At 36.5% G+C, this 18,372-nt stretch overlaps 1 protein-coding gene across 1 annotated transcript; it reads right to left on the reverse strand.

Annotated features, from left to right (window-relative positions):
- Positions 1-852: 852 nt before the first annotated feature.
- Positions 853-16,207, reverse strand: LOC149069352 (uncharacterized). The gene is made up of 7 exons (XM_089250004.1): positions 13,839-16,207; positions 12,376-12,583; positions 9,946-10,203; positions 9,598-9,756; positions 5,481-5,627; positions 2,996-3,120; positions 853-2,714 (listed from the first exon to the last, which is right to left on the reverse strand). The coding sequence occupies exons 1-7, from the start codon at positions 15,699-15,701 to the stop codon at positions 1,158-1,160; spliced, it is 4,317 nt and encodes a 1,438-aa protein (XP_089106130.1). The 5' UTR covers positions 15,702-16,207; the 3' UTR covers positions 853-1,157.
- Positions 16,208-18,372: the final 2,165 nt, after the last annotated feature.

Here is an 18,372-nt window from a genome sequence, read left to right on the forward strand (position 1 = left end):
ATTATCTCATCACTAGATGGAGTTGAACAATTATATTTCAAGGTCTGAGATTATTATTACTATTATCTTTGTCATGTTTTGCAAAGCTGCATCCCCATCCCTTTTTTTTTTCGATTTCCGATTCCCTTGCGAAGATGCATCTATTTTATTACTCATATATCTTTTAGCAAAGGTTCAACTACTATGGTTCCACATAAATCCATCAACAGCATTTCTTCTAGTCACAGGACATTATGAACCCCCCCCCCCCCTTTTTGGGGTGTCATATTATGTCTCGACACATTCGAGCTATAAAAAACATGCTATAAAAAAATATTTTAATATTTCAAACTTCCAAGAAAAGGAAAAAGAAGGGAAAAAGCACGTGCATCTTCAAAAAAAGTGGGCACTGCGGGCTCGGAGAAATTAATTGGGCAGTTCACTGGTTAACTTCAGAAACATTGTGTTTGAATGTAAAAGAAATGTATTAAAATTTTTATCTTTTCAAAAAATAAAAAATTTAAGGTATGTTAAATATATGAACACATATAATAGCAACAGGGTGTTCCAATGGGTATTCAACATCAGATTTTGATGGAGATCATTGAATCGAGCATTTTCATAAGTAATATGGAGCAGGGTTTTTTTTATCTGTAAGTATATTTTTATAGCCCATAGATTACCATGGCCATAATTAGACTATGTTACTATATTCAGAGACCTCTCTTGTTACATATTGAAATTCTCTTCTCAATTATTTCTATCAAAATCTGCAAAAGTAACACTATATACCCATTGGGGGACACACCCTGTATAATTAAGTAGTATATAATAAGCAGTATAATAAGTAGTTATTTCACAACAAACGAAATTCAGAAAACACTAATAATGTATTTATCAATATCTGCAATGTATCAATAATAAATTTCATCGCATTACATATTATTTTTAACAAAACTGATTTCAAGTTTCAATTTTTGCAACATTATATTTTAAGCTTAAACAAAACAACTTCGAACACCATTAAAAATTGACTTAAAGCACACACAAAGAATAAATAATTTTCTAACCAACTTCTATGAATGAAAAATAGCTTATTTTAAGAAAGTTTTGATTGTTTGTTCTCAAATCTTCCATCAAATAAAATCATAGTTTGAATCCTGGTAAATGAGAAAGCTTCACTTTTCAATAGCTTCATCTAACTTTTTGAATAAGAAAGGATCCAGAACAAGACACTCCAGATTCCATCTTTGCCAGTCCCTTCCTATGGAGCTCACTAAGAGGTAGCAGTTATCTCTGACATCCTGTTCAGGAATAATAAAAATTTTAGAAACTCCAGATTGCTTTTGCAGGTATTCTTTAATATCATGCATGTAGAATGACACAAACTTTTGATTTTCTTGAGATCGAACAGGAACGCGAACCATGTCTCCTTCAATATCTGACATGCTTCCATCATCTGCTAATGAGCCACGATCTGAATTTGATCGGAAGTTTCTCAGATTTAGATAATTCATGTTCTTCGTGACTGCTAAGTTGGCAAGTGTTTGCAATGCTAATGCTTGCAAATGGGCAGTTTGAAATCCACAACAATTATCTGAACATTTTCCCAGATCCTGATCTAGTTCAATTTCACTACAATAGAAGACCATTACAGAGACACAAAACTTCAATGGTGAACATGCTTCGAATTCCATCATATTCCTACAGCATTTGCTTTTTTTGGCACGCATGAAATAATCAATGATCCGTTCAAAACAATGAGAGCAGCCCTCATTCTGAGAATTCAAATTAAATTTCATAAGCAAGAACCAATTTTTCAACAGGAATTTACCATAATCTACACAGGAGCAACAATCATTTGAGTTTACTTGACATTTCATATCCAACAGACATTTTGTCACTTCCCCATCTAAGCCTTCCAGAATGTTACTTTTCAAATTTTGAACGGTCTGATTTCTTATTTGTAAACACTTCATCCTTAAATCAATTAAGATATCACTCAATATCCAGGGAAAGCTTAAGAAGTTACACGAATTGTTCTGGTAGGTGACCATATACCATGCTGAAGCTCTCTTGCATTTTATTGCTACCCTTTCACTTTCTGACGTCACATGCTTCAGTTCTTCCCCCATTTCTTCCATGAAGATGCTTCGATATCTTTGCATTAAACTAGCAATATATTTCTTGACAGTTGCCACAGTGTTGTCTCTTTCTTGTCTGCTCTGATTGTACAATTGCCCCTTTACATGACCAGAAAGGGCTTCCACTTCACTACAGATACCAAACTTGTTTAAGATTTGTTGCATTTTATTGCAATATGAAGATCTATGCACTTCAGCAACTGACATGTATTTCTCCCAACCAGGGTATTCTAAATAAGTGTCATACGTCCAAGTGACTGGAGTGCTTCTTATTTTATCACAGCAGACTTCAAAGTGACGTGACGCTCTGTATAATAATCCCAGTATTCTTTGGGAGCAGTAGCTGTCACTCATATTACCCTTTCCCATAAAATCTGGATATTGTTTGGGTCTCTCATTCCTCTTCAAGTTTATTGTTTTACCGGTCTTGGCAAAGTCCAGAACAAATGGATATTTCTTTGCTATACTCATGCATACATCTGAAAATATTCCTTTAGGATGCTGATCAGCCCATGCTAAATGTGCATTTGCAAAAACTCCAATATTGTCATTACAAATGTATTTGCAGAAAAATTTTACCATTTCAGCTACCTAAAGAATCAAAAAGGATAAAAAATATCAGCACACATGATTGAAGTTGGGGGGGGGGGGGAACCATTGATAATTAAGTAAAATTTATATTTTGCTAATTCTACAAATTTGAATGTATCACAATGACACAAAATTATATACATGTGAAGAGTACTATTTAACTGTACATGCATCTCATATACATTCCTCTATGGAATTCGCACACAGAGAAAAAAAAACAGAAATCAAACAGAAGCAAAAGTGAATGGTATGAATAAGTATAACAAACACAAGTGACTCACTCCGATTTCTCCAGGAACTTTTTCATCTTTGTATGTTGGATAATGCATAGCCTCAAAATTTTGTCTTTGAAAAATGAGATCTGGGTGCCAAATGACAATAAATTCATCCCCATCTAAATCTGAGCCTAAAGCAACAAAAAAGAAAGAACCAACTGTCACAACTCTTATGCTTTGGTGTACAAATCATGAACCTGCATGCCAATCTGGCCCATTTGAGAATTTTATACAACCTGCAAAACAATTTGATAAATATTAAGTTATTTTAAATTACACTATGGGACATAAAGTTAAATGCAGTGTATGTGCTACTGTTCACGTTCAAAGTCTAGTATCTGAAGTCTGGGCAAGGTGCAAAGTAACCAACTTTCAACCAAGTTTCAACTTTCGTGAAAAATGCTAGACTTTGGATCGGACAATAACATGCATATCAAATTAGGGCCAGCGCTAGGCATGAGGCAATGAGGCAGCCACCTAGGACAGCATTTTTTTAAGGATTGATTTGTTAAGACAGTGTTTACACAGTTGCATATTTTCACACATCAAAATCATTTTGAGGGGGAAGCACGAGTGGGTAAGTAAGCAAAAGTAAATACTTTCGAAATGCTCGATTAATCTCAATATACCTCCTTTCCTGAACTTCCAAAAATTGCAGATAGTCTCTGCAGATAGGCCAGACATAGATGGACTACATCTTCCCTGGTTGCATCCATCCTTCAGGAAGGTTTGAAATCACATAAATGATGGGAACTTGGGTGCATCTGGTTCTTCAGACTCAAGTCTCTACAGAAGCTAGTTTCTGAAAAATAAGGCTCCTTCTCTTCTTTGTAAAGGATTTTTACAGGCCGAATTGTAAAGGCTGAATACCTCAGCAAGTTTCGATTCCTTGTTCATCTTCTAACAACTGCATCCCTTTCTGCCAACACCATAATAGAGATAGGCATATCTTGAATGTGGTGCTGTTCATTGGCAGAGATAGACTTAAAAGGCTGGGGGGGGGGGCACAGTGATGATGCTGGGAAGGGGCAGAACAATGATGTCAATTCATATATGCATATACATTAGATCAGTCAGCTCCTTCATTTATGCTGGGCGTATGCATCTTCGCCCATGCAACATTGCTGTTTCGGCTCAGGAATATTTTGACTGCTCATTTTTTTACACCAAAAATCCTCAAAATGTGCATCGCGGCTCCTAGGGGCATCGCCAACTTTTTCAGGGGTGTCACAATGAGCTTGCAATATTCATATGTGCCTGTTTGTTGCTTCAGAGTGGTTATTTGTTAGGCTGATCATCTGAGTGGCCGTGGATGAATGGTGGCTAGGACAGACCAGCCCCAGGTGAGGAAAGTTTGACTGCAGCTGCTGTATACTTATATCTGTTCTCATTCAGTCTGTTATCGGAATCTCCTGACACAGATTCCTCTTCTTGCAAATAAGGTGTCATAAAAAGCCACTAGCTTTATGTCATTTTTCTGCAGCGGTCTTCACAATGCTTTAAAAATATTATGTTTTGCTTGTTTTTTAACTCTACTATTGTAATTTGACAGCCCAAAATATCGCCAAAAACATCAACACTTTTTTTCTCATGCCAAGTTTGTTTCCAACAAAGAACATCTTAAATATTTGGGTTATTTATTGTCTGTGCATTTTCTCTGGGATTAAACCAGTGTTTCTCAAAGTGCGTGCCACAGCTCCTAGGGGAGTCACCAACCTATATCAAGGACATTGGTGAGAGCTGTTGACATTTATGAGTGCCTATTTAGTGCTTTGAAGTAGTTCTTTTTAGGCTATTCTGGGGAGCCTGAGATAAACGTTGTCATGGCAAGGGAACCATGGGTGGAAAAAGTTTGAGAGCCACTGCTCTAAATCATCAGTGTGCTCTGCTCCTCCCCAGAGGGTCGCAACCCACACTTTTGGAACCACTGTATTAGGGTAACAGACAAGAAAGAAAATTCTCTTCAGATAGTAGTATCCAAGGAGCAGAAAAAAAATTAATTCGCCTCAGTAGCAAAATTTCCTAGGACCGGCCCTGTTAATGATAATGATGCAGAAAATAATAAATAATGGTACACCTTGAAAAAAATCTATAAGTATGTTTGAATTGATCTCGTCAGTGTTTTATTCATATGTGGCTCTTGAAGCTGTAATTCAAAGCTATTATATAAAGCCCACAAAATCATTTCTGGCTTAAATATGGCCAGCAAGCTGATCATGCACCCATGCTCTAATGTAGTGGTTCTCAACTAGGTGTCGTCTGTGGCCCTATGATATGCTAATGGGGGGAGACAGGAGGTAAAAATCAAGCAGAAGAGAAGCCGTAGTAGCTGATTAAATGGTCACATTGAAAAAAAAACATATAAAGGTTAGTGATATCATAATTTGAAGCGCTACTTAGATGTGGTATAACTATACTGCATTCGACACTCAACTACATATTTTTCCTTTTTTCTTTTTAAAGTTGATTGAAATAAAAAGTGGAAAATTACCAGCCATTTCATTGGGATGAGGACGTTCTCCCTTGGATGGAAACACTATGCAGTCCTTTATGTGTCTGAGAGCTGGGACATCAATGGCTTCCAATTTTCTCACATCACCAGGATGCATACATGGGTTCTTTGTAACAACAACTGTTCCTGATAACCAACATACAAGTTTAATTTAGGATATCATATATCATACTTTATACTAACCATAGTATAATGTATAAACATGTGACATCGACTTTTCAAACTGAAAAAAAAAATTACAATGCAACAAAGTCAGAATTAAATGGGCAAAAAATATTACCACATACAATAAAGTGTCCAAAAGATCTTACCATAGTGAACAGCAGACCCACAACACAAAATACATTAATATGCACTACTGCCAATTTAGAAGATTGATGGCAAAGTGCATATGCACACAATGCTGGGTGCACCAGCACAACTCGCCTCTTCTGGGGTAAAATGACAGTGTAAATTGCCTTGATGGCGATAGATGAATGGAGATTGTGGATGATTAAAAAAAGAAAGTATATATCTTATTTGTAATATTTGCTTATTGTTTTGAAGAGACTAATACTATATATACAGTGGACCCTGCTTATAACGTTTTCAATAACTGTCATGAAAAACCTTGTAAGTGGGAAAATGCTTTAAATGGGAAATTTTAATGAGCATTAGCTAGAGTTGGGACAATGAAACTAGTCTTACTAAGCAGGTAAACATTCCAAGTTGGAAAGTTATAAACAAGATCAACTGTATATCAGGGCTTGACAAATTTCTTAGAAGCCAATAATGATTTTACTCTCTAGAAATATGGTCCTACACTGTCCCAAAAGTTTATAGACTCTTGTTTTTTCTGTAGAAATTTTGTAGCACATGGTGTAATGACATGAAGTTTTTTCACAGGAAAAAAGAAACTTTTTTTTAGTAATATAAAAAGCATTTTTAATAAAATATTAAAAAATGTATTTATAATTGCCAATTTGTTAAAATTACACGTCCCAAAAGTTTATGGAAACTATTAAATATATGCAAATTTGAAATGTGTATTCATGACGAAGTCTTGAAATCCATAAATGCAGTAAGGCGGAATTAGGTGGGAGAGAATCTTTTGTTTACCAGACGGCAAAAGTGACGTAGCTTTCTGTGGATGAGATTACCAAAATTTTGAGATTGAAGTTGTAAGGTAAGCCTATTAAATAATTTTTAAAAGCTTTAAATCATTACAAAATTTTAATTTATCACATTTTCACCAGTACCCATCTGAAATGGAAGATTGCGATATACGACTTCGTGTGAGATGATAGGTTGATAAAAAGAATTGTGTCTACCCAGGTGATGTTTGTTTGTGAAATTGCTCATGTCTCTGGTTTGAATATATCACCAGATATGATTTTAAGAATAAAAAAATATGATTTTATGTATGAAAACTGCTTGTAAACTAGCCCTCTCTCAAAGCCCTAAATTCATACACACCACATTTTGAGAGGTTAGAGTGGGCTCGAAACCACATAGCTTATGGAGGTAAAATGGATCAGTGTTATTTTCAGTGATGAAAAGAAATGTAACCTAGATGATCCCGATGCATATACAAAGTTTTGCCACCATTTGAGGGGACAAACACAAATACAAGGCCACAACAGGCAAAATACTCAAAGAGGTGGCTGAAAAAAGATGCCCATAACAAATATGCATGTCATATATTTCAAAAATACAACAACCCAATTAAAACTGTGATCATAAAAACTAAAAAATATATATACATGATAAAATATTATACAATGTCCATAAAAAATATTTATGGTCGTCTTATTCTATGTAAGGACAGCTTCTCGATTGACCCCAACATGTTTATTGTATTTCTTTTTTAAAAGAATTTATGCTCATACTTCAGCAGGCATCAGGGTGGAGGTTCTGTGATTGTATGGGTGGCCTTAACATTACATAGGCACGCATATTTAGCTACCCTAGATAGGAGACTGGATGCACAAAAATACACAGAGACACTAGAAAATCATTTCTTTCTTCAGTAAAATTTTAAGGGGACAGTACCAATGTTTTTACACCATGATAATGCGTATTGCCACATTATACAGTGTATTATGTTAATGGACTGACAAACTCAGAGGGTTGTTTAGTAGGCATCAAGAGGAACAAAAATTGCAATGGAACATGGTGTCACAAACCACGTTGAGAGGGTGAAAATTGCGACAAACACATGCAGGCCCTGAGTCCAGAGGAGACGAAGGTGAATGTCAGTTGATCGTTGAATGCGTTCCTGGGTTCGCTCCCCATATCTCATGTAAGCAGTGTCGCGGAACACATTCGCTGGGGTAGGATCACCTACTGCGGACGACATAAATTAGCGCTATTGCGGCAGTTAGTTGTCTGTTTTAATGAGTATCGTGATGGTTGACTACAGAAATAAGGAATATGCTGATTTGCATCTGACTTACGGTTGAGCAGATGGCAATGGACGCTTAGCACAGCGGATGTACAAACAGCAAATATCCGATGAGGCATTGTCCGCACCATACTACCTTCACCACAGTCGATCAACTACTACAGAAGACGGGGACCTTCCACCTAGCATGGCGTGAGAGACAGATCGAGCAATGTATGCACTCCTCAAATGGAAGAAACTGTGCTGCAACGGCTTGCCGATTCCCCGTCGACAAGTATGCGAGTGGTTGCAGCTAAACTCGATGTTCAGCACACTGCAGTGTGGAATGTTCTGCATAGTAAAAAGATGTACCCCTTCACACATCCAGAAGGTACAAATCCTAACCGTGCTGGATGGTTAACATCACCACACATTCTAATCCTCAATTTCCTGCCACTGTTTTATTTACTGATGAGGCCAGCTTTATGCAAGAAGGCATTGTCAACACATATAATGCACACATGTGGGAGGTGGATAATCCCATGCCAGTGTACCATGAAAATCTCAATAGAGGTTTAGTGTCAACATGTGAGCAGGATACCATTAACAGAATACCCTGTGTGCATATTGGACATATATGTCCAACACTGCAAAAAGCTATTTCAAAATGAAAAATTTGACTCTACTGAACTGTTCACCAATGTGTCCTGATCTCAGCCAGATAGAAAATGTGTGAAGCACATAATGACTCGTAAAGTCTACTCCAATAGGTGACAATAATGGAAAAATTATGTTATTAATTAACACATGCTTGTCCGAAAATATATTATATTTGATTATCCCATAAACTTTTGAGACAGCCTTCATTTGTATATTTGGTTTTTATTTCAGTATAAAAATGTTTTTTCTTTCAAAACGAGTTGTTGAATGTAAATCACATCTGGTCTGTAAACAATATTTTTATACATTCACGTGCATTTTATTTTCCTTCATCTGAAAAAGAATTTTCTCATGATTCTGTAAATTTTATGGACAGTATTGATAATGTTTTTTTTTACTTTCCCGGGACTTGATTTTTCTTTTCTATGTTAAAAGGCGCAGTCATGAAATCAGAAACTTTTGTGTCACTCATTTAAGATTTCAATTTAATAATCACATGCAGAAAATTTTAACCACCAATGCCAATTTTCTAGTCATTGTAGTGACCTGGGATTTGTCATGCCCTGATGAATATGTAAAATGTTTACTTCAAGAGATTAATATATAAATTTATGTAATTAATATAATGTCATAGCATGTACACACACATCACATGAATCAATTTATTATCTCTTTCTCTCTATTCATGTTGAACAATCTTAATTCTACTGTAAGGGTTACAACTGAAATGAGAGAAACATGCCAGTGTCTGATTGAAACATTTTTGTCAAATTTTGAATTTTGCCAAGAATGACAAATATTCTGCTTCTTAACTTGAAAAATTGAAGAGTGTGTAAGTCAAACATTTGTAAGTCTGAAAGTGCCAGTCTTTCAAAAATGAATGCAAGAAAAAATTGATGGAATCAACCATTTTTGAAAGACAGGCACTTTCAGACTTACAAATGTTTGACTTAGACATTCATTTTTTACATTTAATAACATTCATAAGAGCAAATTCTTTTTTTAAATACAAAATCAAATAGAAATACAAATGGTCTTATCAAACAGAATGAAAGAGAAATGTAACAAATATACCTCGCAAAACATTTACATTGTCAGTATGAACATTAATACTTTCAGAATACTGCACGAACACTTGACCATATTTTAACACACCAGTTTCATCCATAATACCAAGCATGTTTCTGCCGTAGTGAGGTGGGATTGCTATTCTCATTTTGTTATGCAAATTTTCTGAAAAAAAATTTACTTTTTATTAACTTAAAAACAATTTTTTTTGTAGAATATTAATGAGAGGCTCAACATTAAAATGAACCAAATCTAATAACTGCAAGTACAGAATATCCTGTACTATTCTATCACAAAAAAAAGCATAAGACATGATTATAGTTCCAATCGAAATCGGAAAAAAAAATATATTACCAGCTGCTGCTCTGAATACACTTAGGAGCAGAGTTCTGAAAAATGGCTCATTGATCATTGAGATTCCTGCATCAACGAGATCACTATACAGGATATTCATGGTACTATGAGAATTCATTAGTGCCACTGCATCTGTTTCAAGAAATAGTGCTTTGATCAGACCAAGCATCATCTCTTTCTGGAGCTTCAGAAAGGTGCTTCCAGGAACGCCCAATTGTTCCAGAATAGTTATGAAAGGCCTATTAAGAAACAGTCTACCTGAAATGAAAATTTAATCCTTCAGTCATTTTTATTACTCTGAAGAAAAAATATATATATTTCCTGATGTACAATGTTAGTAAGTGTAGTTCAATTCCCAAATGAATACAGTAGAGCCTCGATTAACCAGGTGTAATGGGTACCAGATCTCTGGATAGTATGATATTCCACTGTTAATAAAGACTATCCCCAAAAGTGTGAAAAATAAAAGTCTGCTGATCACAGGCAAATCCATTCACAAACAAATAAAAAATTTACTTTAATGCATGATGATATAGATATGTGTAAGAATTGTAAGATTTGTCTAAAAATATTTTTAAATCGCCAGATTGAATGGTTTCTTACCCAACATGCACTGCACTGCCACCAGTAAAATGTATGTTTCATTATGTTTTACTGGGCTGACAGTGATGTATCACGTATCATATGAAGCCTCTGGGGGCTCAGTGAATTGAGGCTCTATTGTATTATGAAGGCACAGCTCGAATTAATAATTCATTTTTCTCCAGTCATTTTTTGGGACGCCGCTACAACAGGTTTTCTGCCAGAAACTACAGCACTTCATATAGCTTTTTTTTTTTCTTCTTTTTGAGTAAATCTGTACACTGAATATTGAATACAGTCGATGTTCATTATAACAACCAGTAGTATAAGACCCAAATGTTTTCATATAATTATTATCCTATAACTTTTCCTTTCAATGTAACCACCACCCGATATCACAGGCCTTAATGTCCACTTTGGAAGGAATGATGGGGGGGGGTCGTTATAACAAGCATTGACTGTATAGTGACATTTTGAAACATTTTATTTATATATTTATGTTTAACTAGCTATAATACCCGGCGCTGCCCGGGTTTTCTTCAATGAGGTTTTTTCTATTCTTTGAGGGACATACAAACCGTGTCCACGTTAACCAATATATAGCGACTTCCTGCGCAACTCATGAAATAAACAAATCTAGATTAAAAGAAACATAGAAATGAAAAAATATTTTTTTTTCCTTTTTATAAGGGGCGCGAGGTATTCCCTCCCCCTCTTGAGCTTCAAGTTATCCATCTGTCTGTTTCTGCTTCAAAAAATACTTAATTAAAACTGTGGAATTTCTTCGATGTACTTTATGAGCCCATAATTAATTTTAAAACAACTTAAACTATATGAATTTATGCAGTTGAATATCAAAAGATAATACGGAGACATTAATTTTCATGCTTCAGAAGATTTAAATAGAAAGTTGAAATCAATGTTATTGCATGAATATCCAACTCAAAAATAGGTCCGGCTAATTACTTCATATTTAATCTCCTGGGTTTCGTATATCTCTAAGCAAACTCAATATTACAAAAATCGAGAATTCAATACAATTTTTAAAATTATTGATGTGGCGGCAAATCCCATTTCTACAGTAAAATCAGCAATTTTAACATTGATTTCTATGGGGATCATCCTTTGCCTTACCCTCAAAGTGATGTTGATGATGGCGTCTATTCAAAAAGCTCTTATTATTAGGAGGATTGAAAAAAGTAACAAACCATTTTAAAGGCATAAACTATTATAAATATACTGGCAGCATTAAAGTGGTGACAAACCATTGTAAAGGCATATACACATCTGAAACGCATTGCTAGGAAACCACGGTAAGCAAAGTAAACGTTCGGAAAGTGATTGTTGAAGCCCAAAAACCATTGTTGCTCGACAGTTTTTTGCCTATTTGGGGCATTTGCCCTGCTCTGATGAAACTTTAAAGTAGCCTATCGTTCAAGTCGGCTCCATTCGGTTTAGGTGCAAAATTTGGCGGCGATCGATCTAAAATTGTAGATTTGTATAGAGAACATACATACAGACAGACAGACAGAAAATCAATTTTATATATATAGATTTGAATCAACAGAAAAAACTACACTCATCAAAAGAGTCATATTTTGTTCATCAAGATACTATTAAAAAGGATCGTTACTCAGAAATAAATTTTTTTACAATTATAATCTGTGACAAAGTTTAATGATAGGGTCGGGGTTCGAACCCAGACGCATTCAGCCAGACATAGTATATGCCAAAAAACATTTTACATTTTTTTTTTCATTATAATAAACTAGTAGATTTACGTAATAGTTTAAAAAAAACACTTTTAAATACAGAATAACAAGGGAAAACATTATACAAACTACTTACGTGGTGCACTAGCTTTTACAACTTCGAGAAAATGGGAAGTTCTGCATTCAAATTTTTTCATGCTTGGTCGAATTCCCAATTTCTTACCACATATGGTTGGATCTACAGCCACCATTCCTTTGCAGCCTTTGTATCGAATTTGAAAAGCAGATGGCATGTATTGCTGATGGATATTCTCCACAGACCCTGATTTCAGCGCAGCAGTAACCTAAAATTAACATATCATACATGTAAAATAAAGGTCCACAAAAAAAGCAGCAGTTTAATAAAAATAAAAATTTTTAATCAAATATTAAACTGTAAATATTTTATCCACTTTTTTAGGTACTTATCAGTTATGTATCCCAGGATCAGGACTAGGATTTCTGTTGATCAGGGAAGGCGGGAGACATGATTTAACACCCCCCCCCCTCCACTGCAAAATTAAATAGTTTGTCAATATTGTTTTTTGTTTCACTTAAAGTTTTCTTCCACCACAAGATTTGTAAAACATCAATAATGATCAACTGCATAAAAATTTACTTGATTTACGCATACAACTTTGTAATTAAATATTTTATTAGCATTAGTCAATAAAAAAGCATCAGAAACTCAATTTCATTACAAAATGATAATTTCTATAAACTCAGTGGCTAAGATTTTGTATGCTGAGTAGTGTCAAATTTGGCAGTTATTTTTTGTCGCCAAAGTACCTAGATGCTTTGGCTCTATCAAAATTTTTCATTTCTTGTAAAACAAGAATGCTTTACAAGCCAACCAAAAACCTTCAGTTTTTGACAGAGCCAGTGTGATACCTGCAACAGAAATTATCGCTTTTGCCCGAAATGTGCCGCTAGCATGGTTTCAAACAGCAATCGCATCAATAAATTTGGTTGGTCAAAAATTTTTCTGCAGGTAATAAGTCCACTTATTTTCCCTTTACTCATTCAAATTTCATGATAATAAATTGGCCTACCCCATTTTCAGCACACTGACTTTACAGACAATGCCAGTAAGCTCCGTACTTTTCAGCAAGACTGAATGGTGGAAACCAGAATGCTGAAAATTGATCTTATGCACTTTATCAGTTCTTCAACATTTTCAAGGCAAAATAAAGCTTATGAAATCTTAGCGCATGCATCATTCTTACGGATCAAATCATTCAACATGAATTTGCAGATTTCAAAATTCTCTCTGTATTTTACATGCAAGTACTACACCAGTTCCCTATTACTTGGAATTTTTACTGAATTTACCTGGAATTGATTCTAAAAACTGTGTGTCATCTATAAAGGAAGGTACAAGTTAAATGATAAAAATTATTTTTTTCTTTTTTTTCACTTAAAAATTTTTTAAAAGTGGAAAAAAAATTTTAAAAGTGAAAAATATCCTAAAAATGTCCTGAAAAATACCTTACAAGTGAAAGTATTGAAAAATACAAAAAAATGCAAATGTCAACATCTGGGCCCTGGTGATTACCTTACCTCACATGCTAGGGAAGAAGATATTGTGCCAACTCCGTCCGAAAATATATAAGTTTCTTTTGTTTTCTTTGATAGACGAGTGACTTCTACCAAATTTATTTCATCAGCGTCATCCAAAGCAAGTTGGACAGCCTGATCAGAAGTTGAAAAACACTGTCCCATGCGAGCCATGTATTTGGACACACTTCTGATGGAACTGAAGTCCCCCATCCAGTGTCTAATTGCGGATGCAGTATTACCTTGGAGATCTCTCGCATACAACCACAATCCATGTTCCCGCAACTGACTATTAGACGAAGCCAAGACTTCATAATGACGGTTGCCGATGACCACACCATTGATTAGGAGGTTACCTACTGTGAGGTTCATAAATTCATCTCTATCAGAATGATACTGTACAGCGAAAGTCAATTTAGAAAAATTATCGTCCTGGATCGAAACGCGTAAAATGAATTCTTCACCAAATTTCCGAATAACACGATTCTCAAAATGCTCAACAGGAGGTAGGTATAGGATTCTTGACGGTGTAATTATCAATCTTCTCGTCAAACACATTCCATCAGGTAATTCATGACTCTGCCTGCATTGAGAGAAAATTGAAAAAAGATTATCTAAAGCGGTATGGAAATAAAACAGAGTATTTTTCTTCACCATGTCGCTCATAACCATGATAGCTTGAGACAGAGCATCAGGATTCGAGTGAAAAAGTTTCAATAATCTTGCATTCAAAACTTTTAAATCCATCTCCATCAGGTAAACTTGATCTTGAATCACTAAAGAATAAGAATGCAAACAATTCCACAGATACTGGCATTTGAATACATCTATCATGGCATGTTTTATTTCATCTGAATTATTAGGGTTCGATGACAAGCAACATTTCTCAATTGGGAACTTATTAAACCTCTTCACACTCTTGGACAGATGCTCAGTTTGCATATTACAATAACAGACTTTAAGTTTTCTTTTGCATCTTTCCATCAAACGATGGACCACATGGCGAGCTCTATATTTATCCGTCATGCTTACTTTCAGTATGTTGCATCGTCCTATCCTGGAGATGCTACAGAGGGAATCATTGCATTTGCAACCAAATTCCAATGATCTCTTCCATTTTTCAGGGTTATAATCTACATCGCTCGCTTTAGATATGAAATTATGGTTATTACACTTAGAGGATAATGGTTTTTGATCCTCCACCAGAATATAAACTAAAGGAGGGTGATCTAACTGGAAATACATCTCGGTAGATTTTTTCAGAGAATTACAATCTACAATGATCCGTGAAAATGACTTGTAAGTCACTTTAAAATTAAAGGTTGTATTATTTGAATGACACTTAGCATCATGCTTCACAGTAAAATACAGAACAAAATATTTTTGACTGTGAAAAAATGATGTAATGATTTCAGATTTTTCAACTTGATCCTCATAGTAATAATGTTCCATAAAATGTGTCATAAAAGGCAACGTCCCAAAACTGAATGCAAAAGTCTTCATATGTCTATCAAATTGACTCTCTTCATAATAGAAATGCTCGAGTCGTGAAGGCTGCAACCATGAAAGCGACAGCTTTTCATTTTTCTCGCACCAAGCTCTACACACTTCGGCAAGATATATATCTACATCGGGTTCGCTCACCATTTTATTACAATCAATACTAAGATATGTTTGATAGAAATCTTCTCTGTATGCATACCCATCTTGAATCCTTTGGGTTTTAAAACTAACAATTTCAACTGTGTCATATTTCTCATGAAGCTTATCGAAATATGACTGCACTTCAGCTTCAAAAGTTTTGACCGCACAAGTAGAATCTGCATAAAAAGTGATGAAGAATTTCACGATATTATCTTCGGACATCTTGAACAAGTTCCCACAAGAAATTTTACAAGCTCAAAATTATCAAATCATTATCGTTAAATAAATCAGTATTTTTTAAATGCCTAGGTTGTAGTGGAAAAGAGGGGAGATGAAGGGGGTGGGGAATCACGGTATTAATTCTGTCAAGTTTTCGACAAAATTTTCACCAACACTTTGAGAAAAGAGTTGAAAATGAATCATTACAAATCGTTTTTCCCCCGCACGAAACATTCACACTAAGCGTGAAATTGTTAAAAGTATTTGTTTTGAAGCATGCTCCTCTTTCATGTTTGTTTACATTCACACACCGGACTACAACTTGGACGCATAGATGGCACACATGTCCCATTCAATTGGCGTGGCCAATCGGATTATTATTTCTAGAGCCGATTCCGAACTGCAATTGTGAGGCCTCGCCAGCGCAACCAAACGTCAACAGTATTATACTCCCCACTCCTTTTTGGTTTCACTTTCAATAAATGCGCTCATCGACTGATTGTTGCCACTCTCATTTTTATAATTTTTTCCCCCACTGTCAGGAGTTGCAAGGAAAAGAAGGAGAAAATGTGCCAAGGGGTTAAAACTATTATAGATGACGCTTCCGCGAGCACCGTCCCCCCCCCTAGAACTCTCCAGCGCCCCCTAGGAGGCATTAACACCCACGTTGGGAATCACTGGTCCAGGATCAAGTGATTTTTCTCAAGCCTTGCAAAGCAAATTTACATGCACAAGCACACTTCTCGAAAATTTAAACTATATCTCATTTTTTTTAGGTTCCTCTTCTCTTGAGGCTCTCTCCGGGTGGGCTCATGCGTTAAAGACTGCACGGTGTTGATCAGACTAGGTCTCCTTGATAATTAATCAGCTTTGCCCAAGGGTGACTTATCCATATCATCTTTGAGCGAAGTGGTACTATCGTTGTAGGCTGTTCCCTACCTTGCATTTTTTTTTAAACAATTAGTCGTCACTTTAAAAAAAAAACTGGTTTTGCCGGTTCAAGATGAAGGATAATGATGAGTTCCCTCGCTTCTCTAGGTGCCTTCCTAGGTGCTCCATACACACAAACCGTGCAAAATGGGCCGTTTAGCCATGTTTTCACAGGAGAATTTTTTTCGGCCGCGTGAACCGAATAGGACCATTCTGTCTCGTCTGAATATCTCTATTCAATTGAATAGAACGCTTTAAAGCCGGGATTTTCTAGGAGTAGGTTTTCTGTGCCGCACGCAACGTGAATCACTCAGCGCAACACGCCGTCCACTCACCAATAAGAAAATTAGTTTGACTGCTTTCCTACAGAGCGCAATGGGACTAACGACAGCGCTTTACGTCGGGCGTGATTGGAGGATTGCTCCTGGAGGAGTCAAAAGCGTAGTATGCACCGCGCGTTTCATCGATCTTTTCTTCATTTGCATGCGGGACATAGAAATCGCCAATTCTGAGCCCGGTCATTTCTTTTCCGCATAACAATTACACTGACACGAGCAGAGAATTTTTTTTCCTTAATATTCTGAGGGAAAATGGACTACTTGCTGATGTCACGAGTAGCGTGCAGAGGTCTTCTATCTCTAGGAGGTGCTAGCGCAACACACTTGTCACGCCAGCGCTTTACGTCGGGCATGACCAAAGCCGCTTGAAAGACTCTTAATGCAGCTTTGGGCATGACTGACAGAAGGCGTCAAGTGTGTCGTGTGTATCCCATAATCTAATTTTCATTTTTTGTCGTTTTCTTTCTCTTCATTTCAATCCAGAGCATGCAAACGACAGAGTAGCTGACGCCAGGACCATATACCATAGCCGCCCTAAACTGGCGCGCCAAGCTAGGAAAACACAAACGCGTAGCGTGATTATGTAACACGTTTCTGCCGACGTGCAATGACCTAATTCGGTTCACGCGGTGCAAAAAACGTACTCCTAGGAGCAGGTTTCTACAGCGCGCGCAGCGTTAAAAAAACCTGAATTTCAAGTTTTTAACCAATCAGCGTCTTCACGCTGCACATGGCGCAGACGTTCTGTTTCTAGGAAAACCATGCTTAAGCGTTTGATTTCTACGAGAACGAAACAAAAAATCGGTAAAAGATCGGCGAAACGCGCGGTGTTTTTGACCCATCACGCTCGACGTAGAGCGCTGGTGTGAGGCACCTACTGAGCTATTTAGAAACCTTTCCTTAAATCCTTATAGCTCAGTGGAGCGCCTCACGTTCTATAGGAAAACATTCATATTACTGCTTTTCCTATTGCGAGTGAACGGCGTGTCGCGCTGTGATTCACGTTGTACGCGCGTAGCAAGAAAAACCTCTGCTCCTAGGAAACGGGGCTTTAGAAGTGTTCGCTATTACGCCCGATTTCCAACACACGAGATTTTTATTGGCTTCCTAATCAAACATCCCCATTCAAGTTTTATCATAATTACCAGGTCTAAAACTGGTTCTTGGTTAGCCGGGGGGGGGGGGGATGGCTTAGCTTGCGTTTTCGCGTCCACTCCTTCAGTATTCTGCCCTGATTAAAACACCGATTCACGTTAAGCTGGCTTTCTGTGCCGCGTGCAACGTGAATCGCCCAGCGCGATACGCCTCCCACTCACAGCGGTACGACTGTTTTCCTACAGAGTGCAAAACGCCTCTCTAGCGTCGGACGTGATTGCTCGACTGCTTCTGGAGGAGTCAAATGCATC

The sequence above is a fragment of the Pholcus phalangioides genome, unplaced genomic scaffold (genome assembly GCF_987345545.1).
Source record: "Pholcus phalangioides strain wild (caught in Gottingen) unplaced genomic scaffold, Ppha-v1.0 ptg000022l_1, whole genome shotgun sequence".
Taxonomy (NCBI): Eukaryota; Metazoa; Arthropoda; class Arachnida; order Araneae; family Pholcidae; genus Pholcus; species Pholcus phalangioides.